The sequence below is a fragment of the Pristis pectinata genome, chromosome 23 (assembly GCF_009764475.1).
Source record: "Pristis pectinata isolate sPriPec2 chromosome 23, sPriPec2.1.pri, whole genome shotgun sequence".
NCBI classification, from domain to species: domain Eukaryota; kingdom Metazoa; phylum Chordata; class Chondrichthyes; order Rhinopristiformes; family Pristidae; genus Pristis; species Pristis pectinata.
Window position 1 is genome coordinate 16,562,739 of NC_067427.1, and position 19,595 is coordinate 16,582,333.

The window sequence follows — 19,595 nt, forward strand, 5'->3', positions numbered from 1 at the left end:
AGAACTGATGGAATAATGGTGTTGAATGCCAAGCTGTAATCAATAAACAGCAGCCTGACATATGTCTTGCAGTTGTCTAGGCGCTCCAAAGCAGAGTGGAGAGCCAGAGAGATTGCATTTGCTGTAGACCTCTTGTGTCTACAGTTGGTCAGCAGGGGTTTTCGGTACCCGCCAGGTACACTGTCAGGGCCTGACGCCTTGCGAGGGTTCACCCCCTTGAAGGATGTTCGGACATCGGCTTCTGAGGCAGAGATCACAGGGTCACTAGATGCTGTGGGGATTCGCACAGATGTAGTGTTATTCTCCCTTTCAAAGCATGCATAAAACTCCATTCTTTGGGTGAAAACGTTCCTCAAAACACCCCTCAGCCTCTTCTGCTCCGGGGAACAAACCCGGCCTATCTAATCTCCCCTTGTAACTGAATTGCTCCAATCTAGGTAACATCCAGCTGAATCTCCTCTGCACTCTCTCCAGTACAATCACGTCTTTCCCATAGTGTGGTGACCAGACTCATCCTTCTCCTGGTATGACAACCAACAATCAGTTTATGCACAACAAGCTCCCACAAAGAACAATCACAAGACAAAGGAGCAGAAGTAGGCCATTTGACCCATCGAGTCTGCTCCGCCACTTCACCATGAGCTAACCTATTCTCCCATCTAACACCAATTCCTGGCCTTTTCCCCATATCCCTTGATACCCTGACTAATTAGATACCTATCAATCTCCTCCTTAAACACCCCCAATGATTGGGCCTCCATAACTGTATGTGGCAATGAATTCCATAAATCCATGACCCTCTGGCTAAAGAAATTTCTCCTCATTTCTGTTTTAAATGGGTACCCTCTAATTCTAAGACTGTGCCCTCTTGTCCTGGACTCACCCACCAAGCGAAACAACTTAGCCACATCTACTCTGTCCAATCCTTTCAACATTCGAAATGTTTCTATGAGGTCCCCTCTCATTCTTCTGTACTCCAATGAATACAGTCCAAGAGCCGACAAATGCTCCTTGTATGTAAACCCTAGCATTCTGGGAATCATCCTCGTAAGTCTTCTCTAAACCCTCTCCAACATCAGTACATCCTTTCGATAAAGGGCCCAAAACTGCACACAGTATTCCAAATGAGGTCTCACCAGTTCCCCATAGAGCCTCATCAACACCTCCTTACTTTTATACGTTATTCCTCTTGAAATGAATGCCAACATAGCATTTGCTTTCCTTACTGTTCTGGGATATGAACAGGCAGATTTCATGTCCTACCCAAAATTGCTTTAATTTTGCTTCCTTCACCAAAGGTTGTTGAAGCTGGCAGCCAACTGATAATTCCAAAACAGAGTTTGCTCTGTTTTTGTTTGGGTGGGTACTTAGGGGTCTGGAACCAGGGTGAGTAGTTGATACAGATCAACCATACTTTAAGTGAATAATGAAACAAATTTTAGGGACCAAAGGGCCTAGTGTTCCTTCAGACAGCGGTGCCCGGAAGGTTGGGTGATGGATAACAATTACAAACTCCAACACAATGAGCAGCACAAGCCAACAGGGAAGAGGCACGAAGAATTGAATTATACTGGGTAAATAATACATTTGTAATTGGATATTGATAGATTTCTGTTAACCAAAGGTATTGAGGGAGAGGTAGACAGGACATAGATTAACTATGATGTAGAAAACACCAGTTAGTCCGCACTTAGAGTGTTGTGTTCTGGTCACCACCCTGCAGGAAGGGTGTGGCAGCAACAGAGAGAATGCAGAAGAGAATCACTGGGATATTGCCTAGAATGGAAAGTTGCAATTATGAGGAGAGATTGAATAGGATGTGCTAATTCTCACTGGAATGTAGGAGGGTGACCTAATGGGGGTTTACAAAATTACGATGGGCATAGATAGGATAGATAGTCAGAATCTTTTTCCTGGGGCAGGGGAGTCAAGAACTAGAGGGCACAGATATAAGGTGAGATGGGAGAAATTTAAAGGAGATCTGAGGGGTAAGTTTTTCCCACAGAGGGTGGTGGTTCTCTGGAGTGAGCCACCTGACGAGGTGGTAGAAGCGGATACAATTACAACACTTAAAAGGCATTTGGATGGGAGGGAATTGGGCCTAATGCAGGCAAATGGGATTAGTTTAGATAGGCATTATGGTCAGTATGGATGTAGTGAGCTACAACGGCCCGTTTACATTTCTATGATATGAATGGCAGTGATAGGTGACCTACCTATGTTCTTTTTCTCTGTGTTCCCAATATCCTTCAGACCAATATTTCTTTTTAAAGTTCTTTTTGCTTTATTGAATGAAGGACATGGGAGGAGAACATTCTCGACTTTTTCCGTCCAATGTCAGTACTCAAGTCATTGGATCAGGGAGTGGAGATGAGGTGCTTCCTTGAAGGACTCCCATCTCCACATCCTTAATGTACAAGTCTGTTACAGCTGGCATATCAGGATACACTAATGCCACCTCTCTCTGTTGAAGGCATAATGAGGGAAAGGATATTCTACCAGAGCCCTGTGAAAATAAACCCTGTTCCCTGAATTTTAACCATTCAGTCGGGCTGACACTCCCAGTGGCAGTACTGAGGAAGTGCTCCATTTTCAGAGGAACCATCTTTCATGTAGGCTTTCAACTGGGACTCTGACTGCTCTTTCTGGTGAACATTAAAGATTCAGAGCTTGCCTCTCAGAGAAGAACAGTGGGGTTTTCCTAGTGTACCTTTCAACTGCACACTTCCTCTGGAAGTGTCAACCCAAAACTTGTGGCTTGCTTTTTTTTACCATTTCCATTAGTACACCCTGACCTGCTACTTGCAACATGTCAGCCTCTGACTGCCCCCATTAACAACTTATCGCCACAGCAGCCCTGGCCTGACCCTATCATATCTATTCCCTTTGCCCTCTCCCACCTTCTCGGCAACTTGAATCTGACTTAGGGTCTTCACCTTGAAATGCAGCTCTTTTTCTCTCTCCACAGATGCTGACTGATCTGCTAAGTGTTTGCAGCACTTCCTGTTTTTATTTCAGATATCCTGCATCTGCAGGTTTTTGATTTTCACCTTCTTTCCAAGCCTCGAATTAGTACCATTCCTCTTAGAATTATCAGAGGGGACGTGATGCAAAGAAACAGCCCGGGCACTGCTCTGAGATGAGCTGAATTGAATCCGGCCTTGTCTCCTATTACAGTGTTATTTGACACCCTCTAGTTTACACAATAACACAGAGCCCAGCATTGAAATGATCGGTAAAAAGAGGAGGCTAATCCCCATTATTTCACCTTGCTGGTATTAACTAAGAAAAGAACTAGCTTTCTGACAGAAACAAAGGGACTTTCCACAGTTTGGAAATGCAGCCTGTTTGTAGAAGACCCAAACATGAACTAAGTGAGGTGTTTAAAATGTTTAAAGAATTTGAGAGGGGAAGTAAAGGGAAACCATTTCCACAACGACAGGGTGTGATATTGAAACCAGGACTGACGTCAGTAAACACTTCTCCACACACAGGAGAGTGGACATCTTGGACCTTCTCCCACAGGGAACTTTTAAGGTTGGGGTTTAACCAAGATATTGGAAGATGTTGTCAGGGAAGGGTTTAAAAGGAGAGATGGGTATTTGAGGGTCAGGATGGACATGGTGGGCTGAAGGGCCTGTTTCAGTACTGTATGACTCTATGAGGTGGAGTCAAGGTGAGCACCTCCTCTGCTCTCCTTTGAAATCAGGTCAGCACTGATTTTCTATTTAAGCCTCTGGAGTCAGGCTTGGACTCACAACCTTCTACGTCAGAGGCTAAGAGTGTGACCTATTCAACTGTAGCTGGTGTCGTGATCCACAGATCAAGTTTGCAACCTTCCTGATCGGCGTTGGTCAGTTCTGCTTAGGGCCTCTGTTTTCATTAACCAAACCACCCTGTGGTTTTCAGTGTCTTCAGTGACGTGTGTCCATGCGGAGTGATGCAAATGGTTGACTGAAGATCATTTCACAGCTCAGATGTGTTAAATAGCTGCAGTGAAAGTAAATCAAACTCTTTGGAGTTAATAATCAATTCAGCAATGTGTTCCAAGTTGCATTTAAAAGTGAACCTTTAAAGTAAATGAAACGTGACAGTGTAAATGATGCATTGCAAAGAGACTTCAATCACCTTCCACCCACAGCTGCAATGATTCAGGACACCTCCTGGATGGGAACGCCTGCATGCCTTCAGTGATTGGTGTGCCAGAGAAGTTTACGTTACTTGGCCAATGGGAAAGGATATAGAAACTACCTCCCACCTCTCTGCTCCCTACCAAGGAACAATATTCCTCCTTGAGTGTAACTGCTTTTTCACTATCAAATATCTTTTGCCTGAGCTGAGGACTGCCACAGCAACAATAATTACCTCCTGGGTCGGCTGTTCCTTAATAACATCAGGGTACGAGGCACCTAACATTGGGACATTGCAGATTATCCCCACCTGGGAGTAAACAGCTTTCACTTCCTAGGTTACTCATAACAATTCAAGATTCTGGAACATGTTTTACTGCTAACACGGTCTGTCCCTTTAAGGCATCAGTTAACATTCCCTTGTAAGATGGAGGTGGAGGTGTAGGGTAGGTTTGGGAGTGAGGAGGATAGGGTACATCATGTGATCAATTAATTGTTCCTCCAACTGATACCCATGTGGATCAGGTGCTTTTGCCTCTTCTTGTTAAGGTGGTCATCTGAAGGTCGGAAAACCCAGAAGGAAAGGAATGCACTTCAGTTTTACTTGGGGTACTTGATTTTGATTGTTCAGTTATGTTGGTTGGTAAGTCTATTTTTTAAACAAAGTTTAATGTGAAGGGTGTATTAACTGTAAGACTTGTATTTATTAATTGATTTTCCAAAATATTGTCTCAGTGAGTGATGTTAATTCTGTGCTTTATAAGGGTGTGTAGGTATTGTTGAGACCAAGCAGATCATAAAACACAGCCACATCTAATGGCTGCAAGTCAACACAGCCTGAGGCTGCTTGACGTGAAATAGTTTTAGTGAAGGAATGTTGCAGACTCTCCCTTTCAGTAGCAGTCCTGAAAAAGCAGTACTCAGAAAACACCTGCAGTGAATCCCCCATCATGGTTCACAATCCCAACCTCAAATTCCACTGGGGTCACACTGAGCATGAGGTGAAAATCCAGCATGGCTAAAGTTTAAAAACAGATATAGTTAAATGCTTGTCAGGGACATTACTGGATGAATAGACCAGAGTCTTCAAGTTTGAATCCCATCATACAATTTGATAATTTGAAGTTATTTTAAAAATTCTGGATGTGTAAAAGGCTGGTATCAGTAAATATGACCTTGAAACCCTGGCACTGTTGAAAATCCAAACTGGTTCACTGATGTCCCATAGTGGAGGGAACCATGCTACTGTTATCCAATCTGATCACACTGTGGGTCCTTGCCATTTAACTGTCTCCTTAGGTGGCCTAAAAATACATGCAGTTGAAGAATGCCTGTCAGCATAATGTCTGATCAACTGTGAGTGGAATAAGTACTAAAGGTCCACCTTGCCAGCAATGTCCACATTCCAGGAATGAATAAGAGGAAGTATATTCATGGAGACAAATTAAAAATTGATGGGTAATGCTGATGTGAGCCTAGCAAAATGGGATGAACACTTCTCTCTGCAACTTTCCTCACTTTACCTTTGCGGGGGCACCTCTCATTTTAACGAAGGCACTTCTTGCTTGTACTTCAATGAATTTAATTAATGACATTATTAAAATAAGTTAATGATATTAATGTGATTGCAACCTGGAAGTCAAGAGATTTCCTTTACCACCCATACATGGTCCTGTTTACTCAGGAAAACATCTACAGTATAATATCAGTTGTCTTTGATGTTAACTATTAATTGTTGGTGTCCATTTGGTACACACTTGGTGTCTTGGCATTCTCAGGAACTTTGGTACATTTTGCTGCTTCAATGGCATTATATAAATACAAGATGCTGTAGTTCTTGGTTCATCAGTTTCACATGATTCAGCGTCTGAGGAAATGCAATGTGTCATCTTATTACTGCAGTGTGACTGAGTAGGAATGAATATTACTCCGGGGAATATGACTGGGAGCTTATCGTATGATCCTAAGTTAGCTGTCACCACGTTCAGAAACACAATATTTAAAAAAGATTTTAAACTTTGCTGCATTAGAAATCCTTGTGAACCTCCATTTGCACAGCACCTGTGTATTTTGCACTTCCCTTCTGCTCTCCGATCAAGGAACAATATTTCTTCTTGAGTGTGAATGTTTTGTTCTTATCAAACATCGTTTCCCTGAGCTGAATACTGCCTCAGCAACAATAATTAACTCCTGGGTCAGCCGTTCCTTAGTAACGTCGGAGTATGAGGCACTTAACATGGGAACATTGCAGATTATCCCCACCTGGGACCACACAGCACCAGTTAATTGCTGCAGGGTCATGGTCAATGGATAGGACACAATAGCACAAACCAGCATCACTCCTGTGATTAATGCAAAATGTTATCACTAAAATAAACTACCCAGTTATGGAAAAACTTTATTACACTTTGATTAATTATTTTCATAATATAATCAGCTTTTCTCTGCACAATCTGCAGATTGATCTGTGGTGCTATGATAAAGCAGCTTTCTCTATTGGGACTAGAAAGACTGATTTTAACATTTAATACTAATGGGACTTGGCTTGTTCTTTGCTGAGCAGGCTGGCTGTTGAATAAGGAAGTGAGGTGGAGTGAGTTCAGATGTTATGTACATTGACTAGAGGACATTTCTTTTTCTTGCATTTTTGCCCTTGAAAAGTGGTGCGGAACCATCTCCATAAGATGCTGCAGACTTGGTGACGGTATTACCACTGTGGTTTTGGGGAGGGAGTTCCAGGATTTGCACCCAGTGATGATGATATATTTCCACGATGCAATGGTGTTCCACGTGGAGGGGTGGTGTTCTCATTTGCCTATTGCTCTTGACCTCCTTGATTACCAGTGGTCGTGGGTTTGATAGGTGCTGTCGGAGTAGTCTAGGTGAGTAACTGCAGCACATTGTGCAGACAGTGCACATTGCAGGTACTGTCCACTGGTGTTGGAGGGAGTGAACGTTTAGGGTAGTTGATGGGGTGCCAATCAGTAGGGTTACTTTGTCCTGGTGTAAAGTTTCTTTTGAGTTCTTCACGCTGTGCACATCTGGACAAATAGAAGTATTCCATTGCACTCCTGACTTGTGCCTTGTAGACAATGGAAAGGCTTTGGGGTGTCAGGAAGTGGGTCACTCACCACAGGATACACAACTCTGACTTGCTCTGGAGTTTCTAGTCAACGGTGACCCAAGGATGGTCAATGTTGACTAGAAACTCAAAGATGCTGGTAGGGGACTTAGTGATGGCAAGTGTAGGTGGTTAAATGACCTCTTGTTGGAGATGGTCTTTGTCTGGCATTCTTGTGGTGCAAATGTTATTTGCTACTTAGCCCAACCCTGGTGAAACTGAAGCAAGGTATTGGTAAAATGAATCACTGCAGTCCACATGGTGGTGGTGTTCCCATATGAGCATCTTGTGGGTGAGACATTGAGGTCCCGTCTGTCCCCACCCCTCACCCCCGATAGATCCCTCAACATTGTTTTGAAGGAAAGCAGATCTCTCCTGTGACATGAAAAACCAATACCACCAACAGCACTTTTAAAGATTCTTGCTTCAGCAAATCTCCTGCAAGATTTTCTAAAGATACTGCCCGTGTGTTGGTGTGAAATGCATTTTCTGCCATGCTCACACCTTTATCTAGTGTGTGAGAGGAGGTGGGAGTGAAACGAGCACAGTTCCAAGTCAACATATTTCTTTCGTAGTAGGTAACAAGTTTTTAATACCTCCAATTAAATAAACATTGCCTTGCAACCAGTAATTATTCATGACAGGGGTTAATTTATAACCGCAGACTTATGACATCTTCAGAAGGTACACGTGTGAAAGTCATTGAAAAGGAACCAGTAATGGGGACTGCGGAGGGGGAGTGGGAGGGAAAGGGAGACAGTGCAAACTATATGTTCTCTCTCCATTAGAGATTACTGTTGTCAACACTCCAAGATTGTCTGTCTTATTTTAAATATATACAGAAAATACAATGACACCTCTTTCTCTACATTTATAGAACCATCAAATTAATATGTTCTCTTACAATGCATCTGTGCCACTTGTGTTTGCTCTTTAATGAATAAACCCATGAAGTGTTTGAAAGGCTGTCACACAGGACTTGGCCAAGTGGCAGCAGGACACTAGACTGCGGTTCTTCCCCATCATACAGCCTTTGCAGTGGCTGCACTGAGCTTCAGTGCATCCCTCTGCATGTACTCCTGCACCCTGGAAAATACCAGTCAGCAGCATTCCATTATGGACATCTTACACTGGAAGACCAATGAGTTTCAGGCAATCGTTCAGTAGGTTGACGATCTTCCAGCAGCAGTTGATGTCTGAGCATGCATCCCTGAAAACAGCCCGTATATCACAGGGTCCTATATTACACAGCCGCCTGGGGCAAATCTTAATAGGACCAATGCACCTCTCTCCAGTCCGTAAAGAGGTGGAAGTCATCCTCATTGCAGCCATCTTGAGGGAAGGAATGAGTCTCCGGTCGTGCAGGAAGGTTCTGACAGGGACAGTCCTTCTCACTTCCAGTCAAGTGAGGTCTTGGTGCTCGTTTGTGAATTCTGCCATTCAGCTTGGGAAATCATCCTACAGGAGCCACTGTATGTTTTTTATACAGTGGATCCTGTGGGATGTACTGTGTTGAACACTGCATGACGCACTAGTGGTTAAAGATGTTTTTCTGTAGAATTGCTTTTTTATTTTAAAAATATACTTTTATTCATAATATGATTGTGTTTGCCATATATTTTTATGTCCTTCCCTGCATTGATTGCTCCGTCATATCAATACATCCTATTGCACTGCATCAATGCTATTTACATTTCCTCTTTAAACACTTCCTGGAATTAACTGTTGATTTTCTGGATTCTGCAAGCAAAGTTCAGGGCAATGTGCTCATTCTCACAGAAAATTCCCATTTGTGTTGCTGTGAAAAATTCTTTACTTCAAAGAAAAATTCTCCTCTGAATGTCAGCTTTCATTTCTTGGCCACTTTATCTTCCATGTGATGTTGCAAGTTCAGTACATGACTTTGCATCTTATGGCACTGCACTTTCTCTGTAGCTGCAACACTTTACTCTGTACTGCTATTGTTTTTACCTGTACTACTTCTATGCACTTTGTACTGACTCAATGTAACTGCACTGTGTAATAAATTGACCTGTACGATTGGTATGCAAGACAAGTTTTTCACTGTACCTCGGTACAAGTGACAATAATAAACCAATACCAACTGTGGAATAGATTTTGAAAAGTAAATGAATAGTTTTTTTTATTATTATGATTCTGTCAATATGGACATCTGATTGGTTTGGCTCCTGAAAGTTGTGTAGAGCCAGATCTCCAACCTATGGGCTCTGATCCTTGTTCCAGGAGAGGAGGTGGCCCTCACCAATTATCAAAATGGTGGCCTTGGAACCACCAACTTGCTGGTGAAGTGGTTTCCTCAGTGTGCCACAGAGGACTAGAATCTCTGGTGAACCTCATCCACTGATTTAGGCTGTGAAGGGATTTTTCTTTCGTGCAAGTGGACTGTTGAATGATGAGAGGCTTTGGTAAGGAACAAGCTACCAATATCGAACACAGTTTGGGACTTGGGGGAGAGGGTGAGGAATAATGTTTGTCGGTATTAAATCAAAATTTATTCCAAGTTTTAAAAATTTTTGAGCACCGTGATTCCTTGGATTTTTGCCTTTCTTATTATTAAAGTTTTAGAGTCAGAGAGAGATGCAGTATGGAAACAGGCCCTTCAGCCCTCAGTCTATGCTGACCATCAAATACCCATTTTTTTAAAATCTTGCCCTAAGCCATTTTATTCTCCCCACCTTGCCATCAGATCCCTCCAGATTCTACCACTCATCTACATACTAGGTGCAATTTACAGCATCAAATTAACCTGCCAACCTGGACATTTTTGTGATGTGGGAGGAATCTGGAGCACCTGGAGGAAACTTGCACACGGGTAGAATGTACAAACTCCATGCAGAAAGTACTGGAGATTGGGATTGAACCTGGGTTACTGGAGCTGTGTTTTCTCAGTCATCCTAATTAACAGCTCTCCTTTCTGGTATTATTAATGATGCTTTGCTCCCTCTTGACCTTTCTTGTAAAATAAGGTAACTGAAAAAAATTCAAATTAAATTATTTAAAGTCCAGGTACATTTAGAAATGGATGGATCCATGTTTTGATCAGAGAGGAAAAAATGCTTTGTTTAACAAAAAACAATTATTTTCCCGCAGCACAACAATTGGTAGTATATGTCAGATGTCAAAAACAATCTAAATTAACGTGGGGTGGTGCATCACCATTACAACTTTCACTGTATCACTGCAACAGGAATGAAGGTTTTGCTTCTGTGTCGACAAGATCTGTCCATTCATCCATGTGAATCAGACTGGGCTCGATACAAATGTCCTTTGGTGAATTCTAAAACATTCCCAATTCTCGGGCTTCCTGATTCATCTGGCAAGTTTATAAGCCTTTCCCTTATTTTTAATACTAAATTGGTTTTAAGGTACAGTGAAAAACCTTTTCCTGCATGCCATCCCTACAGATAACTTCATTATAACAGTGCATTGAGGTAGTACAGGGGAAAACAATAACGGAATGCAGAATAAAGTGTCACTTACAGAGAAAGTGCAGTGCAGGTAGGCAATAAGGTGCAAGGCCGCGATGGGGTAGACTGAGGTTAAAAGTCCATTTTATCGTACTAAGGGACTGATAAGTCTTATAACATTGGGATAGAAGCTGTGCTTGAGCCTGATTGTACATGCTTTCAGGCTTTTGTATCTTCTGCCTGATGGGGGTGGGGGGGAGGGAGGAGGAGTGTGTCCAAGGTGGGTATATTTAATTTCTCTTGACATCCATGGATGGACCACTTTTCCTGTTGACTCTTTGTGCTTTAAAGGAATTGCGTTTGTTGTAAGTCAGATATTATTTTTGTAAATGCTGGCTGTTACCTTCCACTGTCATGCCTTTTAATGGAGCTTCTTAATCTACCTCAACCAATCTGCCCTTCATTCCTTCATTGTCTCCATTGTGTAGGGCAGACCACTTAGGACTGAAATGATGTGAAATTTCTTCATTCAGGGGCTGGTAACTCTTCAAAATTTTGTACCCTGGGGAGTTGTGGAGGCTCTGACATTGATTGTGTTGATTGCCTTATTATGTAGTTATAATAAAGAACTACAGTTCCCAGTAGGCATTGCAAGGGGTCAAATGGGGGAACAGGAAGTGGCTGTAAAAAGAGAGGGAAAGCAAGCCAGTCTGGTGTTGGTTAATAAAACTGGTTAGATGTTAAACCCACGTGAAGTTTGTCTCTTGATGAAGAACAAACATAACGTTCATAACCAAGAACAATAGATTCCCTTGTATTAGAGGGATCAAGGAATATGGAGACAGGGTAGTAAATAGCAATTGAGGTAGAAGATCTGTCATGAGCTTGTTGAATGACCTTCACCCCCTGCTTCGATTTCTTGTGTTCTGTTATTGGCATCCTGGGGTGATTTGAGTCCAGGTGGCATGAGACCGTCACAATGTGGGATTGCACAGTGCAGCCGTGGTAAATACCTAGTTTGGGGGTGGGGGCGAGCGTCTGTGAAAACAACAGATTACTTTTTAGCGCCACCTCAAGCCCTTGGGGCGCTGTGTTGATCTGACACGTAACATATCTCCAGGACTTCACATCAGTAGAAAATGTTGAAGCATAGCAAGCTCCCACAAACTGCAACGACATTCCGACCTCCGGCGATGCCAGGGTGTGGCTGCCAACTGCCTATCACAGGAGTCGGACTGATGGGCCAGCACGGGAACGATGGATCGAATAACATTTGTAAGAAGCTGTAAACTAAAATTGTGCCGGATTTGCAGAGTACTCGGCGTGTGGGGTCATTAAAGCAATCCGTGGGCTCCAGACCCGCTCTGTTCGGAGCCGGACTTCACTGTCGGGAACCGCACGTTTCCCTGCCCCCGAAACTGCAGGGAAGGGAACGTGAAACTACAACTCCCAAAAGGCAGTGCGCGGACCGGGCTCCTACTCGCCAGTGATTGGTTCATTCGCCGTAGCCGGAAGCATAGACGACCTGTGATTGGCTCGCTGTCTGCACCGGGGAGCCGGTAGCTGGGATGCTGTGGATGTTCTCCACTGGCATCAGGGAGTTTGGGTTAAGTATGGCCTGCGCTTCTGTTCTTTATCTCGTACCAAGGCTGGTTGCTTTCAGACTTCAGCGAGCAGCCTGTACCTTGTGGTTCGTGATTGACCCGCTGGCCAGGCTTCAGAGACGGGAACTGCAGGCTGGCTTTATGTACCCCTGACTTCACGCAGACTTGACTTCATGCAGTGGAGAATAAAAATAACAGTTTACCATTGCTTTGCGCTGGTTATACTCCTTGCGCGGTTTGGAACCCTGTGAAGTAATCCCAAAGCAGTCTGGAGATTGCCTGAGAAAATAAAACAATATTTTTAAACAATGTGCACGTCACTGGCAAAGTGTGAAGCTGCCAGGGACCCGCGGCCTTGAATCGCTGTAGAACCGGCGGTTAAAAGGGCTCTGACAGTGTTTTTAGGTGGGGAATTGTAAGGCCTTGGCCCAAGGTACAGCCATGTATTTCCAATTCAGAAATGGGAATAGTTCTTGGAGGTTAACTTTCAGCTGGTAGTTTTCCAATAAGCCCTAGACTGTAGAGATTGCTAGTTTAGGGTGCGGTGGGGAAGGAATGAATGATTAAGATAAAGAAAAGTGGAGACACAAGAGACTGCAGATGCTGGAATCTGGAGCAACAAACAAGATGCTGGAGGAACTCAGCCGGTCAGGCAGCATCTGTGGAGGGAGATGGGCAGTCGACGTTTCAGGTCGAGACCATGGTGTGTGTGTGTGTGTGTGTGTGTGTGTGTGTGTACACAGGGGGAGTGGTTGTCAATTGAGTGGGCTGATTGATGCTAACCTTGAGTGCTGGATCTACATTAACCCAGGCAAGTGGAGAATTCCAGTATTTTCCTAACTTGCTTTGGGAATTCAGTTGAATTGCTTGCTGCGAAATACATAGCCAATGATCCACTCTTGTAGTCACAGTATTTAAACCTCTGGTCCAGTTTGCCAGAAAATAATCTGACATATCCACCCCAAGTGAAAGTTTTAGACAAAATAGAATTAGATTTTTACATTACTACAATGTTGCAAAGGGAAGAAATGTTAGGACTATGATTCAAGTGAGCTTGCATCTTTAAATCCCCAAAGAAATGCTTTATCAGTGGCAGGGAAATTATTGGAGAAGTTTCTTAGGGACAGGATTTACTTGCATTTGGGGAAAAATTGGACATTAGGGAAAGGCAGCATGGCTTTGTGTGAAATGTGATTGAGATTTTTTTGTGGAAGTGCTGAAGATGATTGATGTGGATGTTATCTACATGGAGCTCACTAAAGCATTTAACGTGGTCCTTCATGGTAGGCTAAAGTAAGACGCAAGTTGAGCTGTTGCCTATTACCAGTGGTACCGACACACCTGTCGGGTGTGATAGATCTGGGAATTCTAATCGTTCTTTGCCCTTGATCGTTTTTTGTATTCTTCTGTATTATTTCTTTCTTTTGTGCACTCACTTCAGGAATAAGCACTGAGGAGATGACAAGGATACTTGACCAAATAAGTTTAACATTTGCCAATAACACTCAGTTGGTGGAGGGGTTAGGGGTGTGGTTAATACAGGGAGATTACAGTAAATGTAACAAAATATGAACAAGGTTCCAGAATGGGCAAGCATTGGAAAATGAACCAAACTAAATGTACTTTAGCAGGAGGACAGAAGCTGCTTGGAAGATCGTCTAAATTGGAAAGAGAAAGGGGGGGATCTGGGAGCAGGTTGATTTATTTATTTAACAAAATGGGGTTCATTTTTTTCAAAGAGGGCAGAATTGTTAAACAGGGAAGTTCTGTTAAACTTTTTTTATAACTGCGGTGAGACCATGCACGGAATATTGTGAACAGTCTGGTCTCCATATTTCATTAAGTCCACAACTTGAAGGTGCAAAAATGGTTTATTAAAATGACATAAAAACTACTATTTTGTCTCTTCATTACAACTTTTTATTGTCTGCTTCCAATATTCTGCATGAGGCATTCTTCTGGTGTAGAATGTGCTTCTCACATGGTCGTTAGACTGGTATAGATAAAGCCTAGTCTGAATCAAACATTCCAGAACTGATGATTATAATGATCAGAAAAGATTGAGAAGGCCAGAATATTTTTCCCTCATTATCAGGAAGACTGACAAGTGGTGTAATAGAGATCTTTAGATTAACAAAATGCTTTGAGAGAGTAGACATAGATAGCTTCCACCTGCAGGTAAGATCAGGCTAAATGATTAATGCTGCAAGGAGTTGAGGAGAAACCACTTTATCCAGAGAATGGTTGGATGACGAAGTCAATTGTGGAGTATAAACATCTGCACACACAGGTTTGTTGGGCTAAATGGCCTGTTTCTGTAAATCCTGTACTCTACTATAGAATATTTTAACTGTTCTTAGAAACACCTTAGGAAGTATAGTAATAAACAATTGCATAGATATTTTTAAAAAATCCAGGATTCTACACTATGATTGGTCATATGGCACATCTACCAGAAATGATGCAGAATTATAAATGAATTTATTCATAACTCTGCCTTTTGTGTGGAAGAATATAAGAACTTGTTATGTAGAATTAAGTATGAATGTTGATTGAAAGTATGTAGAAAATTTGATTTGTTTATTCAAATGAAAATGCACCAGACATGTTACAACATTTGATGACACTGTTACGAACCAGCAACAAAAGAAACACAGAGTCATGATTCAGTGTTAAGAACTATTTTATTAATCACTACTTATGATAATACGAAAAATAAAAGTAAAAAAATGTTAGAAGTAAAAATGTTAAACCTTGAACATTAATCCCAAAAACTAAACTCTTCGTGTGTGTGTGTGTGTGTGGCAAAGTTCCAAACTCCAAGTCCAGGAATGGTTCTTAAAATTCAGTTCAGCAAGCCATGAGGTGAAAGGCTTCTTCAACAACCACCGTTGTCTGAAGATAAAACGTAGATGTAGAGAACATAGAGTAATTACAAAGTCCAAATGTTCCACGATAGAACCCAAACGACACTTCAGGGTTTACTCGGTAGTGACTTCCTCACCCCGAAAAGCATCTGAATCGTGGCCATCCACACAAATACCTGTTTCCTTCTACAGGTCAAAGTGAACTCCACCGGATTACTTCCAATTTCCATTCGTGGATTGCAGTAACAGACACAGTCATTGTTTCTCATCCATTGACAGAGAAACTAGCAGGCTGGTGTCTCTCTCCCTTTTCTCTCTCTCCCCCCCTTCAACTTCGACTGACTTCTTCAACAACATCATTATGTCCTTTATCTTCTATTGATGTAAGCACACCACACACACACACACAACTCTATCTTAAAGGGACATTCACCGAGTCCGTAACAATGCAAATTTTCTATCAAAATAGTTAGCAACAGTGGGTGTCCCACACTATCTGAAGAGGCTTCACTTGTTTCACCTGAACACTGTATACATGTTAAGCTTTTCTGAACTGTTTGTCTGTAGTGAATGCACTGGGCAAGTGTTTCTTTGTAGAAAGTACATGCATTTATATTTATTTAGGTTGTGTAAACGGTCTAGACCATTTTTATGGTTGTAATGTTAAGTGCCAAAACTAAACTGGAAAGTATGTTCCTAAAGCAGGTATCAGTGCTGAGCAGATAGTAAAAGCTTTCAAATGGTATTCCAACTGAAATTGTAGTATCTTATGGAATATGTGAAAGAAATGTTTACAATCTGAGCTGATGCATTTAATTTCCATGAACAGATTAATGTTGTATCAAATGTTAGTGACACTGCGATAATGAAGCAAAAGATTATACATTGGATTTTAAAAAAAAGTGACTTCATCAGCCTTAAATGGGCAACCCCAGTCTAGATTCTTCCACAAGAGGAAACATCCTCTCCACATCCATCTGGTCAGCCCCCCCCAGGATTTAGAATGTCTCCATCAAGCCACTTGCTCTTTAACCTCCAGCACGTGTGCCTACCTTATCCAATCTCTCCTCACTGGACAACCTGCCTATTCCTGATATTAGTCTAGTAAACCTCTCTGAACTCCTCCCAATACATCTTCATCCTTTCTTAAGGAGACCAATGCTATATGTCGTTCTCCAAATGTGATCTCACTAATCTCCTAAATAATGGAAGCATAATCTCCTCATAATAAAAGTTCTAGAGACATTTAGTGAAGCAGGTTTTTTTATTATTGCAGCAATCCAGTAGTTTGTTGTCATCAGTACTAATGGCTAATTTTTCTTTTAAATTACAGATTAGTCACTGAATTTAAATTCCATAGCTCTCATTGTAGGATATGAAGTCAATCTCTGGAATTTTAGTGCAGGCCTCTCTATTACTATCCTGATAATGGACTACTCAAAGATCCCACCAGGCACACCTTCCCCTCTTTCAGCGTTCCAAGCGGACCATTCCCTTGACTTCCTGACCTCCCCTCTCGTGGCACTTTCCCATCCAACTGTAAAAGATGGAACACCTACTCTACCTCTTTCTTTATCACCATCCAGGGACCTAAATAGTCCTTCCAGGTGAAGCAGCAATTCATTTTTAACTTCCAATCTAATGTAGTACATTCTAAATGCTCTCCAAACACAGATTGGGTGACCTTGCTGAGAACCTGGGTTCAATCCAGGTCAAACTGGTGACTGACCATTGTAAAATAACAGCTGACTGTGTGTCTTGCCGCATATGATTAGAGTTGTTACAAACATGCAAGAGGGTCCTGCTACTGAATCACATTGCTCCAACTCTCAAGCTTCAAGATACCCAATTACTGTCTAAATTATGTTTGAATGATCATTTAAACATTTTAATTGCTTAATGTAATGAAATAACACTTACTTAGGGAAAATATCTTTGGCTTTGGTTGTTTGATCTGGTGTATTGACCATTTGTGATTGAGTTACTTGAAACTCTAGTTATCAAGGAATGACAGGTTATAATCCTGTTTGAGAGAATTAGACTGGTTTCTTCTTAAATGATGTACAGCTTCCCAGCAGGTGAACTTATTTGAAATCCCTTGTTGCTGAAAGCTGCTGGTGTCCTGCTCCAAATGTTATCAGTACCTGTCCCAGGGCGTACAATCCACTTGTATGGTATGGTCTGGAGCAGAAGACACAGTGAAGTACAGAGGGTACTTGCAGATTATTATATGATTTCATGGTTGGGGGTGGGGAACTTTTATTTGAACCAAATAAAAGTTGTACCAAATAGAAATGGTACAAGTTAGTTCAGATCTGGCATTGTTAACAGCACCTTCAACCACATAGGTCCCACACTCAAATTTGTTCCCAGAATCTCTAACTTTACTTCATTTCTTTAACCAAGGTTTTTTTTGTCACCCTTTCCAAAACCTTTCCTTCCATATGGAACCCATGCTTTTGTGTTCAGTATGTCACCACTTTTTTTTTCTACATTGACATCTTTTCCAATATGTAGCATATTTTAAAGTTTTGATGCCATTCTGATAAAGTAAGACTTTAAGAATTGTTTAAGACTATAAGAATCTATCTACATCCACAAAATAGAAACATTTCAGAGGAGTGGAAACCATAAATAACAGCATCATAAGCTAAATTGTTTGGAAGGAAGATGTGTTTGTTTTCTTCATCACTGGACTCTTATCACAAATCCTTCATTCAAAGATACCCAGGTCCTATTTTTATCCAGGAACTTGAGTCAAATTCCTCACAATATAATATTTTGTCTCAACGTAGTCAAGTGATTACTGGGTATCAGAGGCAATACTTTTTGCCCACACTGGAATATCCTGCAGATTTTACTACAGACAATCTTACCTCAATGTCTTATTTCTAATAGATGCTCCAAGTAAATCCATAATACTGTTGCTTTATTCCTCTCTCAATATATTGATGTGAGTTCAATTTATTGTTGAGGTTTAGCTTATTCAGCTTTATTCAGTTTTATGTTTTATCAACTCAGAATTTACCTCAAAGAACAGGACTTTAATAGGTGTCATAATGATTATGAAACAAATACAATCTACATGCATACAAGCATTAGTAACAATCATGATATTTCATGTATGCAGTTTGTAGTTCTGATTTTAAAGCCATCCATGTAAACCTCCATTTAGGGCAAAGTTGAGGATGGTTTGAAGTTCTGGAATTAGTTTCATTGGTACATTAGTTCATTAGTCCAAAAAAATACAAAATTCCATATCAATTAATTACAGAAAAGTAGGATAAATTTTCCTCTAGACAAAATTAAAATAGCACACAGTAATCCTGTCCTTCTACACATTTTTAGATCCTTTAATGAATTGGCTATACCATCGATATCTAAGCTCTTTCTGCCATTTCACAATCAAGCAATTAGTTGCTACTTTATATGTGGGCAAAGTTGGCAGTAGTAGCTTTTTCCTTTCACCTGAACAGAAAGCTCTGTTGTCATAAGGCACTAAACGTGGCACAACAATGTAGAATTTCAAAATTGATCATAATTGTTAAGGTGTACATAATCATAATACTTTCACTGTCATGATCATCTGACTCAAACTATAGTGTTATAACCGCTGGGTCATGCTAATAGCTTTACTTAAACTTCAAATACCATGTTTTTTCTTTATGCCTAGCATCAAAGACATAGATGGTCCCACATCTTATGCACTGTACAGCTCTCAATACATCAAATGATTCTGAGATGATGCTGTCAGAAGTCCATTTCATTGCAAGCCCATCATAAGTAACTATTGATAGTCAATAACCTTGCTCTTTACCTCGTTGCTTAATTGCAAAATTAATGTAGATCAACGTAGGCTGTTATTACTTCAAAGTGCTTGTGCAGGCTGCGTTCTGTCTGTCTCAGTAATCATCCATTGTTTGCTATCGCTTACGTATAAGAATGTCCCAGCTGTCTCTCCAACGCAATGCCGTTAACTCTGATGTTGAAAGAGCTGGGTACCCGTAGGTGAAAGGACTAAATGTCTGATACACAAAGTAGACAGAGGAGATCCAAGCTAAGACCACTGCACTGAATGTGTTTCTGGAGACAGAAGACCTGAAATAAGAACAGCGGCAGTTCAGAGTCTCAACAACTATTGGTAAATTAAAGCTCTGATATAAAATCATGGGTTCTGCTGTCAAGTAAGTTATTGCAAGTATAAAAAGAACTCTGAAAAGTCCACTCAAAAGATGAGTAGATTAGTAATGTAAAGTACACACCTGAGCATGTGATTGTGAATGTGCTCGACAACGATAGGCAGGAGGAGTATTTTGAAGGTGAGAGCTGGCAGGTAGTGATACAAAAAAAGAGTTTTCTCCATCAAGAAGAAAGGCAGATAATTAACAGCCCATCCTCCAATGCAGACCGCTCCAGCCAGCACTAAGTGCTCCCAGGAATCTAAC

At 41.4% G+C, this 19,595-nt stretch overlaps 1 protein-coding gene across 5 annotated transcripts in view; it reads right to left on the minus strand.

The window, feature by feature from the left end:
* Positions 1–18,173: 18,173 nt before the first annotated feature.
* Positions 18,174–19,595, minus strand: part of pomt1 (protein-O-mannosyltransferase 1) — a 34,229-nt gene continuing 32,807 nt past the window's right edge. For all 5 annotated transcript variants that reach the window (XM_052036907.1, XM_052036908.1, XM_052036906.1 and 2 more), the window contains 2 exons: positions 19,413–19,590; positions 18,174–19,248 (listed from right to left, as the gene is read on the minus strand). In XM_052036907.1, the coding sequence (XP_051892867.1) occupies positions 19,074–19,248; positions 19,413–19,590 (353 nt within the window). In that variant the 3' untranslated portion in view covers positions 18,174–19,073. The remainder of the gene's footprint in view (positions 19,249–19,412; positions 19,591–19,595) is intronic.